Source organism: Staurois parvus, unplaced genomic scaffold (assembly GCF_062004578.1).
Source record: "Staurois parvus isolate SC_StPar_1 unplaced genomic scaffold, SC_StPar_1.0 ptg000289l, whole genome shotgun sequence".
Lineage (NCBI taxonomy): Eukaryota > Metazoa > Chordata > Amphibia > Anura > Ranidae > Staurois > Staurois parvus.
This window is the reverse complement of record NW_028318085.1, coordinates 1,022,798-1,035,611: the sequence shown is the minus strand read 5'-3', so window position 1 is coordinate 1,035,611 and position 12,814 is coordinate 1,022,798. Positions and strand designations below refer to the sequence as shown.

The 12,814-nt window shown below is 42.7% G+C and overlaps 1 protein-coding gene across 4 annotated transcripts in view; it reads left to right on the top strand.

Annotated features, from left to right (window-relative positions):
- Window positions 1–12,814, top strand: part of TNRC6A (trinucleotide repeat containing adaptor 6A) — a 147,987-nt gene that overhangs the window by 78,564 nt on the left and 56,609 nt on the right. For 3 of the 4 annotated variants that reach the window (XM_089682420.1, XM_089682423.1, XM_089682419.1), the window contains 2 exons: window positions 2,270–2,587; window positions 11,890–11,937. In XM_089682420.1, coding sequence (XP_089538546.1) covers window positions 2,270–2,587; window positions 11,890–11,937 — 366 coding nt within the window. The remainder of the gene's footprint in view (window positions 1–2,269; window positions 2,588–11,889; window positions 11,938–12,814) is intronic. The other variant, XM_089682421.1, reaches the window with a different exon arrangement.

Here is a 12,814-nt window from a genome sequence, read left to right as displayed (position 1 = left end):
TAGCTTGTCACATGGTACAAGGCTGTTGTGAATAGCCCTGTACCATGTGACCTCTGTGATCATTCACAGATTTCACAAGTAGTAAGCAATGATGTCAGGAAGTGACATCTTGTTTGCTACTATTCATGTGATCACTGATTAGCCAATCAGTGATCACATGAATCGGGACCTCACACAGAGGGTCCCGTACAGCGTTTGGTGTTGCACCGAATCGTGGTGCCACGTGTTCCCAGGGACCGTGCACAGGCAATGGATGCGGGAGGACATTTATAAACGGCCAGCCGCTCCTGCACTGCTCCCATCCAACCGTTTGTGTACATGGGCCGGACGGGAAGTGGTTAAAGAAGACTTTGCAGCACTGATTCAATGTATAGATATAAACACACTTGAAGCCTGATAATGAAAACCAAACGTTACATGATTCAGTGTACAGCTGAATACTAGCTACATCAACACTGGGATTTGATATGAGGAAGAAGCATTAAAGTTGTGTTTACATTTTTCCTGCATGTGAGTGGGCAGATGTCTATGCAGAGGTAATCAGGATGCTGTGTCGCTCATAAAATCAGTCTGGTGGGTTGTAGTTTTAAAGAGTCCTGTACAAGCTGGAAGCATAGGCTCTCAGCACCCTAAAGCTTGGCCATACCTGCATAGATTTCTGTAGAACAGATTTCTCAATCGTTACTAAACAGCGTGGATGGACATCAATCTCTATCCTGCCAGCTGAATTTGGGCTGTGTATGGCAGCCTTTAGTTGGATGATCTGTGAAAGCTCTTCCTAGGTGCCTATGCAAATAACATGGTTGCTGTTTACATAGCTGTGCCTCACCTCTTCATGTGGCTGTGAACTTGTTGAGACCTAAGGCACTATGTTGTGGGGATTGTCAGGTGTTATGTGCACTGCTGTTCACTAGCAGTAAGTGGCAACCGTACTAGAAATTTCTGGAGGCACTGACATACTAAAACTAATGCAGGCCATACATGGTTCGAAGTCCGAACGATTTTCGTACGAATATTGGACCTAAGAATGGGCAGCACAGTGGCTAAATGGTTAGCCCTTCCGCCTGGCAGTACGCTGGTCGTTGGTTCGAATCCCAGCCACGGCACCTCCTGCCTGGAGTTTGCATGTTCTCCCTGTGCCTGTGTGGGTTTCCTCCGGGTACTCCGGTTTCCTCCTACACTCCAAAGACATGCTGGTAGGTTAATTGGCTCCTGTCTAAATTGTCCCTAGTATGTGTATGTATGAATGTAAGTTAGGGACCTTAGATTGTACACCCCTTGAGGGTTAGGGACTGATGTGAATGTACAATATATATGTAAAGTGCTGCGTAAATTGACAGCACAATATAAGTACCTGAAATAATCAGCTGATTTTCGATGTTGATGGAGCGTTTGTATCTTTTACTCTGATCTGAATCAATGAAAGGACGCCGGCTCCCATAATCTGCATACCAGCGGGCTTATTCCTAGGATTCCTAGCAGTGCTGCAAGTCTCTTTAGATATTTAATGGTCTATTCACTTGTGCGACTTCAAAAATCCTGCGATTTTCATTGTGACATTACAGTGTGACTTTGACGCGACATTGGTTAAGTGCGGCTTTGGATTTAACCAAGGATAATTGTTTCTGCTGTACAAAGTCATATGCAAGTCGCATGCGGCTTTGGTGGGTTTACTTTGACGTTTGTGGCCCTCAAGTCGCATGAAAGGTGGACTAAAGTAGTGGGGAAACTACTTTGAAGTCACACAGTTATGAATAGTATCCATTGGGAAACATGAGGGGGTGACTTCTCATGCGACTTTGAACCCCAAGTCAGGCGTAGTCCCCAGCACACACTGTCCACTACCCCTTTAGCAAGCCGTGTGCTATGAGAGCACCTGTGTGCGTGTTCCGTATCCTGGCTTTTTTTTTTTTTTTTCTAACTACAGAAGTGAATCTGATTTGTTGTTCTCGGCATTTTTCATTGCAAGCACATTGATTAAAGGGCTGAGGTACTCCGGTTTGATGTGTAATTTGCAGGGCTGTGTATGTGTTGTATCACAATATTGGATCTGGCGATGGTGTTTTCACTGTTTTCAATGTTCATCCAGTTTTAGATGATTTTCTTGGTTTACCCTGAAAGTACAACATTGAGTGACCAGAAGCTGATCATTACTATGTGTTTTCTGCAAGAAAATATTAAGGGTGCTAAATTCACTAAATGTAAGCGCTTTTGTTTTCCGCACATGACCTTGTTTGTTAACTCCCACTCCGTTCTGTTTACCGCACAGTGCCAGATGAACTACTAAGCCAGCCTCAGCCTGTCAACGGGAACATTGGCATTTCCACCGTAACCAGCATTCAGAATAATAATGCCAAGCGGCCCACAGCACCCAGCCCACAGCAGCAGCAACAACCGGTGTCTCGATACCATCCCCGTGAAGTACCACCCCGATTCCGACACCAAGACCAGAAGTCTCTTGTGAAGCGTGGGCAGCAGATTCCTGGCATCGCAGCCAATCTGGGTTTAGCCACTAAAGTATTAAACCAAGAGTCCGAAAGCAGCACTGTCGTGTGTCAGGAGCGCACTGTGACCGAAACTCCGCCAGGTAAACATTGCCTGCGCTGTTGTTTTTCCCCCCCCCCCAATGCTAGCATGCTTAGAATGTCCACGTGAACCTGTTAGAAATGTCTTAAAGCTGAACTGCATTTTGTATGTTCTGAAACATGCATTATGTAAACAAGTAGAAAGGAAGTGACCTTTTAGTGTCTGACGTTTATGTATTTTCCATTCCATGTTGAAGGACAACACGCGTAGCTTAAATACATGGCTAAACATACACAGGAATGGTCTTGCTTGCCAAAAGCCCTCTATAAGTAGTGTGCTAGTCTTTTGCTTTTCCCACCTTTAGTATGCTGTATCAGTATAAAATAAAGCAGGTACTGACAATATTCACAGCCTGACATTCTGCCGGCACTGAGCCACTGCCCTGCCCCTGCTTGCTTTTTTGACTACTAGTCACTGGTGATGGGTTTTTTGAACAGACCACCTCAGAGGCACTCCTACTTCAAGCCTGCTTTCAGCTGGTTTGTAACAGTACAGTATTAGGATATAGACTAGCTTCTGCAGCTGAACTGTAAAACTATTTTTAGATTGTAAAGTGCTAAGCAAACTGTTGGCACTAAATAAATCCTCAATAATAATAATAATAATAATAAGAGGATATATACGTGACCTAAAAGCCCACTTTGGATGGGTGCATCCATGTTAACATCCCTTCTTTTTGCGCCTATACTGCTTAGGGATCACTATACACATTACAATCTGACCATGCAACCTTTGTGCAATCAGCTTTAGATTTACCAGAATTATGTAATATGGGGACCTATGTAATCTACCCAGTCAATCTGTATACATTCAGACTGGCCCTTGCACTACATAGTTGTTGGTAGATCTAAAGAAGATTGTACAATCAGATTGTGGTGAGCTTTAAGTACCCTTGCTCCTGAAGTCCTTTCAATCTGATTTCTTAAAGTGGGCCTTCAGCTTACCCCGACCACATTTTTTTTTTTTTTCTGCTCCTGCTTACCTTGTGATTGTCTAAACAAAGTTCAGATACTCACCCAGCCACCAGATCCAGCGTTGTCCCGCTGACCTCTTTCTGTCAACAGACACCGCTGGGTCCTGTGCCACCAACTTGCTTTTGACGTCATTGCGATGCCCACCAACTCTTCTGAGTTCAGCTGGCGGGGCCACGTGATGACGTTCTGCTAGGTCTGCCCACTTCCAGCCTAGCAAATGAGTGACTAAGGCTACATTCACACTAGCGTTGTGTGCAGGCGGCAGAGAGGCGTTTGGGAAGCGTTTTTACCGTTTCCCAAACGCCTCTGCCAATTCTACATGGTGCTGTTCTAACGGGAGCGTTTGCGCCGCGGCAAAACGGACGCCTCTGGTCGAGTCAGGAAGCTTTGAAGCCTCCTATTCACGTTTATGGTGCTGCTCCGCAAACGCCCGGCCGCGATGCGGTTGCGGGTCGTTTGCAAAGCGGTAACACCACTCAGACTGCATTATAGGCGTTTGTGGGGCGTTAACGCTCGGCAAACGCCTAGCAACCTCTGCTAAACCGCGCATGCGGCGTTGGCCGAGCGTTAAGAAACGCTCTGCAAACGCTGGACCAACGCTTGCCAAACGCTATAGGGGTGTTTGGCAAGCGTTGGTAAAACAGCCAAGTGTGAACGAGCCCTAAAGGCCTCCTGGGATATGTGATGTAAATATCCCAGGAGGCCCAACGAGCACTGTGCACGTCATTCGTCTAGGCGTATGACGTGCATTGAGGGGCGGGGCTGAGCTGTTTCTATGAAAAAAAGGTAAATTAAAAAAAAAAAAAATTGGTTGGAGTAGGGTGAACATGCAAAAACGACTGAAGTTCCGCTTTAATCACAACTGCAGTATCCATTGTTGCTAGTCTGTCTGGTTATTGTGCAGCATAGAAAACATCACAGGAGCAATGAGACAGAACCATTCATTTGGGTTGGCCAGTTTTCCATCTGTAGTTTCAAAACACTATAAACACGATTATCATACCCAAACCTATTCCTCCGGGTTTAAAAAGGAAACGGATTCTGTGCTTAGAACAACCACACAGATTCTCATTTTTAACTGGGACAGAGCTGCCATCCGGTTGCTGTGGGCAACACACTTTCTGTTTGGCCACTTTGGATACATGAGGCCTAACATCTTCAGCTTTTTTTTTTAAGAATAATAGAGTGTGAACAGCCAGAGTTGTCACTGGAATACCGAGCAGGGATCTGTCCTTTTATAGAGTTGTTTACTTCTTCTGAGCTGTGCTCCCAGCAGCTCTTTTATTTCTATAGTGTTGTATATGTTTCTATAATCCACGTCTTGCCCACATCTACACTACTGTCAAAGTGGTGGTGAAAAATATGGACTAGTCACACGAGGTGCAGTTTTTCCACTGTCTGTTTGTGCAAATGAGTTAATCAAGATGCTACCTATTCACGCATTACAGCCTTAAACCATAAATTATTACCAAGTCTCTAAGGCCCTAGCGTGATTTCAGATGCGACTTCAGAATTGCATGAGTAGGGAAACATGGTTTTCAGTGGTGCCTGTTCACATCAGTGCGACTATGCACAGAACAATTTTGGAAAAGGGTCTAGTGCTACTTTTGGTGCAATTTTGGTCCCATGGAATATACAAACCTTATCAAAGTTGCATCCAAGTAGCACTACATAATCACATGAAAAGTCTGATCAAAATCACATTGCAGCAGTGTGAACCTAGCCTACATGTCAGTATCTGTACGCACTGCATGTTCAAAGCGCATCTTCACTTCAAAGTGGTTGTGAACCTTTACATATACCCAGTGAAGTGACTAACATAAGTTGCACCTGTTTATCTGCAGTCATCTCTTCTCTACAACAGTTCAATGTGCCGAATGCATACGGCTTGTCTGAGAATTCAGAAAAAAGGTAAAATGTACACTCTGCAGAGCTCAGTGAGGAGAGCTTTGAGAACTGATTGGAGGGAAGAGACACACCCCCTCTACACAGCTCACAGGAACAGAGCTGAGGCTGTCAATCAATCAGTTGTAGGTCCCTCCCCCATCACTATTTTTCTCTTGATGTCAGGAAAACTTGTCAGAAGTGATTCATGCTGATAGCAGAAGAACAAGGCAGCAGACAGAAATGACACTTGGTGCTTTGGATTGAGACAAGTACACACTATAGAGGGATATGCTTTTACAACCACTTTAAAGTGGAATGCCACCTAAAAAGGTAGGTTCCACTGCCCCCCCCCCCCCATCACCATACACCCACATTTGGAGGTTTCGTTTTTTTTCTTGAAGTGGGTACCCATTTCTCACAGGTATCTGCTCCACTTTCACTTGGATCGCCTGTGCGAGCCAAGCAGAAGTTCGACCTCTCCTGCCCACAACAACATCCTGGGTCACATCACAGGTCGCAGAAAGCTTTAGGTCAATTGAGTTCAGTGTTGTTCACACATGTGCAGTGGGAATGTGGCTGTGGAGCACCAGGACGTCACAGCCAGCTTCCCACATCCATACTGGCCCAGGCGAAGAACTGGCCCAGGCGATGATAGTGCTGGACCAATGTACAGTATTTGTTAAAAATTTTCTCTAAACGTCAACAGATACAGTATGTATTGCCCTGTACACATTGACTCTATTTTGTAAATTTTCAGTGCAGCATGATACAAACGGACACATTAATTTCTCTTTGATTTTTCCTATGTTGTTTTAATGCAGTGAATGGTGCATTAAACCTGAGTGGGGCTAGAGTATTTAAAGCCTATCTTTGGCAAATAATAACACTTCTTCTGCCCACCCCCCTCTAACCCATCCCGAACATTTTTTCACCTTGCCTTGTGATGCAAGATATACTCTCCTAAGTCCACTGCCCAGTCACTTCTCTGGTGGCCCTTCCATGTGTGGGGGACCACTAATCCAGTGCTGCGGAAGTGCCCATACCTGCTTGGGCCCCTTGTACTGATGTCATTCCTCTTCTGGATCCTAGGGGGGCCCCGCTTGGCAGCCAGTTGAAAGGGTCTACATCACACAGGCAGTGACATGGACACTTCCTGACTGAAGTGTCATATGATCGCATTTAGAATGTTATTCTTCCTAATGCCAGGACCCATGAAAGGGTTAAAGGAGAAGCATGGCAGGGGATGTTAAGAATTTGCTGGAGGTGGGTTTTGTGCCATGTCCAAAAAAGTGTCAAAGCAATAGCTTTAATTTTATAATACGATTTATTCAGCAATGCCATTCGATTGTACTCCAGTTGACTTTTCCTGACTTGGCATTAGAAATATTTAAAAGCTTCAGTTTTTAACTTTTGTAATTTCCTACCGAAGGTTGTAACTTTGCAATCCGTTTCCATTTTATTGCACTGAAAACCTCACATTTGTAAGGTAGAAAACACTCTGAAACAAATGGTCTTTGGCATGAGATTTCGAACAACTGGTCAACTCATTTTTGTGGACACACACAGTATCTTCTCAGATGCTGTTAATATGATCACATTGGCCCTAATGTGTAGAGCCTTGTGACCCGGATTTCCACTGCAGAAGGCAGTTCTGAAGCCCTTGGCTGCCACAGAGGAGCACTTTATTTATGTCGGTGCTCCTGTCTGGCAGCCAAGGGATGGAGCTGCCCTGCTGCAATCCTAAAATATTTTTTTAATCTGGTAATATTTTAAAAATTGATCATGCAGCACCTCAAAGCTAAATACCCTTTTCCCTGCGTACCCTAATAACATGAAGCTCTAACTTTTAAGCGCACAAATAGCATTTGTGTATATGTTTGCTAAGACTGTAGCATCAAATTTTACTTTTACTTTTTTTTTTTTTTATATTTAATAGTCAGAAAAAATTGTACCGCTTGCAACTAGCGGGTAAGATGCTAAGGCTGCTGGCGGCATGTTTGCTTCACTACTATTCTGTGATTATCCAGAAAAGCTCATGTAATTTGAACTCCTGCAGTTCATACCTATTCATAACCAATGCACTGCTCAATAAGTCAGGCCAGGTTACTCTCTCTCTCTGCTAAGCTCATGTGAACTATATGGATTTATAGTTTTACAGAGGATGTCAGCACTTGACATAAGACAGTGTAGTGCTTTGTTAAAAAGCCCAGTATGTCACTCCACCCAAATATAAACCAATAACTAAATGCACAAATGGAATACTTATAAGGTGGCCATTTACCTGACAAAAGATTTGTATTTCTGTTCATCTAGTTCTGAGATTTACAGCCTGTGTCGGATGGTTTTGTTTGCTTCAATTAGTTTTTGCATTCTTATACAAGTCTAAGGGAATGCAAAACCTGCAGGTCAGGAGGACGTCAAAAGCAGTTTTCAATTTACTTATTTATTACAGGTACTTATATAGCGCCATCAATTTATGCAGAGCTCTACACATATATTGTACATTCACATCAGCCTCTAACCCTCAAGGGGCGTACAATCTAAGGTCCCTAACTTACATTCATATACTAGAGCCAATTTAACCAGGATCCAGTTAACCAACCAGTATGTCTTTGGAGAAACCGGAGTACCTGGAGAAAACCCGTGCAGGCACAGGGAGAACATGCAAACTCCAGGCAGGTGGTGCCGTGGTTGGGATTCGAACCAATGACCCAAGTGCTGCCAGGCAGAAGTGCTAACCATTTAGACACTGTTATTAATTTTGAACGATCTCAGGACTGTTGCAAACTGATGCCATCGACACAATCCCAAAATCTGTTGATGCAAGCCCTTACACAGTAAAGGCAGCTAGATGACACCACTTGGTTAGATGTATAGAAGGGATACACTGGTGCCCTTTTCATCTCCCAGCTTGCTGATTGGATGGTAAAAGAGCAGCAGTAGAATGCTTAGGTCAGCTTTCTGCTTTTCTTTTTTTTTCTCTCCTATCAGCATGTTCCTGGACCCTTGTCATATAGAGGCTGATATAAAGTCAACTTCAGTTATATACGTTACTCTGTAAAACACTGCTGCTGTGTTTTTATAAACAGGGTTTAAAATGCAGACCCTAGTGTTGAGTAATGACTTCAGGGCCCTAAGTGACAGATTAAGCTTTTCTTTTTGCATGGCTGCTGTTAAGTCAACTTATGTCCTGGCTTCCTTTTTTACTACCTTTCAGCCTTCAGTTTTGGGAAATCCTCACTAAAATTCCCAGTTCTATCCATCTGTCACAGCTGTAAGAAAGCCAACTGATGGTGCCATGATGGGTTCTGTGCAAGAATACACAGGACACTAGATGTACTGTAAGTAAGCAATACCTCCATATATAGTCTGGAGGCACGCGCTGCTGACGGGAAATCTCCCATTTTGGAGTCTAAAAAAGCAAGATGAAGGTGTTTTTGTTTTTTTTTTTTTTTCTTTTTTTCTTTTTTTTTTTTCTTCAAATGACTGAACTGTTGGTTTGTATATGCTTTAAGACATTTCTGGTTAGTTTGCTTTTCATCCAATGTTGATCTTTATATATTTAGAAGGGTGCCAAGCTAATAAAAAAGTTGGTTATGGGTGCTATGATTTTTTGTTTTAATTTGGTTAGTACAGAAAGATGGGACAAAGAAGTACCATAACAAGGTAAAACAAGTGATGTTAGATTTGAGCACTGCAAACACTTTTCCCATCATTCTTGGTGAGTAATTTTCTAGTCTTTGGCCACCCTAAAAACTGCACTATAGTAATATAAAACTACCAGGAAGGTATGTAATTAAGGCACTTTCAAAGCCGTTCTGTTTGTCATCCAGCGTAAGTTTTTGTTATAGTTCCTTTTTAACTTGAGGGTGTATATCTGGGCAAAATAAACATTCAGTACATCTCTGCATTGCATGCACATTTTCCTATGCTTTATCACTTTAAAAAGATTGTAGGTACAAGAAAAATACCTGTTGATCTGCCAGAAGTCCACTGAGCTAAAAACTCAGTTCTGCTGCTGCGGTGAAATCCCAAACAGTGTTGTTAGCTCTGCTCCACCCACCCTATGTACCGTCATGGCCAAAAGTATTGGCACCCTTTTCTGTCAGATAATGCACCTCTTCGCCCAGAAAATTGTTGCAATTACAAATGTTTATTTATTTTGTTTTGTATTGGTATGACACAAAGTGGAGAAACAAAAAGCAAAATCTAACACATTCCACACAAAACCGCAAAAATGGTCTGGACAAAATCATTGGCACCTTCTCAAAATTGTAAAAAATAATTGCATTCCAAGTTTTTGATGATCCTGTATTTTGTATTTAAACTCTCCTATATCAATTATCAGGTGCTGACAATATAGAAATCACACCGACAACCAGTTAAAATGGTGAAAAATTGACTCAACCTTTCTGCCATGTGTCTCTGTGTGCCACATAGAGAAAGGGCAGCAAATAATTGTGTGAGGTTTTAAAAACAAAAATTGTGGAAAAGCATGGACAATCTCAAAGTTACAAGTCCATTTCCAGAGATCTTAATGTTCCGGTGTCTACTGTTCGCAATGTTGTCAAGAAGTTTAGAGCCCATGGCACGGTAGCTAATCTTCCTGGACATGGAGAAAAGAAAAAAAAAAATTCATCAAAGATTGCAACAAAGGATTGTTTGAATTGTGGATAAAGAACCTCGATCAACTTCCAGACAAAGTCAAGCTGACCTTCAGGCACAGGGTACAGCTATGTCAGCTTGCACTATACGTCACCATCTGAATGAAAAGGGACTCTATGGTAGGAGACCCTGGAGGACCCCACTGCTGACACTGCCATAATCCTTTTAGGAGAATTTGCTTTGGACAGACAAAACAAAATTACAGCTGTTTGTTAAAGCCCATCATTCTACTGTTTTCAGAAATAGCAATGAGGCCTTTGTAGAAAAGAATACAGTCCCTGCAGTCAAATATAGTGGAAGTTCACTGATATTTGGGGGTTGCTTTGCTACTTCAGGCATTGGATGTCTTGACCGTGTGCATGGCATTATGAAATCTGAGGAGTACCAAAGAATTCTGGGGTGCAATGTAGGGCCCAGTGTCAGAAAGTTGGGTCTCCGTCATAGGTCCTACAACAGGACAATGACCCAAAGGACACATCATCCCCCAGAAATGGTTTCAGACAAAGCGCGGGAGAGTACTGAACTGGCCAGTGATGAGTCCAGATCTCAATCCCGTGGAGCACCTGTGGAGAGATCTCAAAACATCAGTTGGGAGAAGGAACCCTTCCAATCTGAGAGACCTGGAGCCATTGGCATAAGAAGAGTGCTCCAAAAATCCAGTAGAGGTGAAAAAACTCATTGATGGTTACAGGAAGCCATTGATTTCAGTTATTTTTTCCAAGGAGTGTGCTGCCAAATATTAAATTGATGGTGCCAGTAATTTTGTCCACTCCATTTTTGGACCTGAAAATGCCTAAAATTTGAAAATTTAAAAAAAAAAAGAAAATTTAGGCACCTGAAAATGCCTAAAATTTGTAATTGCAACAATTTTCTGAGCAAAGTGGTGCATTATCTGACAGAAATATCAATATTGTTGTCCATGACTGTATGTTGTCCATTCTGCCCAACTCACCCTGTCAGTTCAAACAGGAGGTTAGTTGCTCTCTGGATTTCTGGAAGATCAGGAGGTATAGCTGTATTTGCAGTGTATAGACAAAAAATGGGGGGAAATGTGCATGTATTGCAGAAATGGACAATTCTTTGTCTTTTCCACCACAACTGCACAAAAACACAGATGTAATTTGCAGCTTTAGGATGCTTTCACACTTGAGAATACATCCGCTCAGTGTTTAGCTTCGAGAACCCCAGTGGGGTTTCCCATGATTATCTGCAGGTAGGCAGCCCCATTGAAAACAATGAATGGCTGCTGCCTCTTGCAGCTAAATGTGCCCACTCGCAGTTTGCGTCTAGGGCCGATAGCTTGCATATGATCACTGCATGAGCAGATACATGTGAGTGGGTACTTTTTAGCTGCGAGATCCAGCAGCCTCCCATTGCTTTCAGTGGGCTGCCTATTCTCCGTTAATTGTGGGAACCCCTGCCGGGGGTCTTGAAGCGAATTGCCAGGCAGACACATTTGCAAGTGTGAATGCACCCTTAATGGTACTGAATACAACACATGGCTTTCTGGATTAAGTTTTATATGTTTTTGTAGATTTTCATAATACCCTTCAAACAATTGCATCCTTTCATTTCCACTGCCAATATTTTGTTTAATTGTTTATTTTAGACCAGACACTTCTGCTGTGATCGCTGTAGCCATAGAATCTGTAAATTAATATGCGTGAATAGCAGGAGAGCCATGTAAAAGAGCAGGATAAAATGGATCTATAAACAATAATGTTTTAATTTTTTTTTATTTTTTTTTTTTATTTTTTATTTTTTTGCTTTTCCATAGGCATGCCTCCCATTCGGGATTTGGTCAGCCACTCCCCTAATCAGCTAGGTGAATTTAATTTTATTTTTTATCCAAGCATTTCTAGCTTGCACATTTATGACATTTTAAATTCACTTATTTTGTGAATGTATTGCTGCTTGAGTGCTTGCAGTGGATGTGCTGGAGCTGTACATTTTTTGTTTGCGTATGCTTGTGCTGCAGCCGCCTTCTTGCTACCTGTGGCTTGTAAACTGCTGCCAACTTGCATGTTATCCTGGTTATGCTGTAAGCATTGGTTCACTGTTCTTCCCCACTGGGGCTCTGATTTTTTTTTTTTTTTTTTTTAAGAGGTCTTCCACACAGGTTTGCCTTTGTCTTGTGTCCAGTGTAGCCCTGTCCTTTCTGTGGATCAGGTTGTTCTGAGATAGACTGGTTGCTAAATGTTGTCTATAAAACAAGCAGCTTCAGTCCACATCTGGACCCCAGCCAGGTACATTATCTGAGTTGGGGAAAACCTGCTGAATCATCACACTTAAACCAGGCTTGTAATTGGACAACATTCACACTGCTGTATTTCAAAGCGGCAGTTTAAAAACACTTTTTTGGTACAGAATTTGGTAAAACTCATAGAACGATGAATGCTAATGCTGTAAACTGCATCTTCTATCACTATGAAGCCTTAAAGTGGTAGTATATTTTGAAACAAAAAAAAAGTTTCTCCTGCAAGGTAAAGGCATTACTAAATAAATAAATTACTACGAAAGACTTTATGAAAGGCTTGCCTTGAAACAAAGCCCTCCAGCAGAGCACTGTCACCACTGCAGAGGCTTCTATCTTCACCTTCTGGGTTCGTGGGCTATGGCCGCTTGAATGGCTGAGATGCGATGCGTAGGAGTCACAGCCACAGCACAGGGCTCTGAAGGAACAGCATGGGCATGCCGTTCCT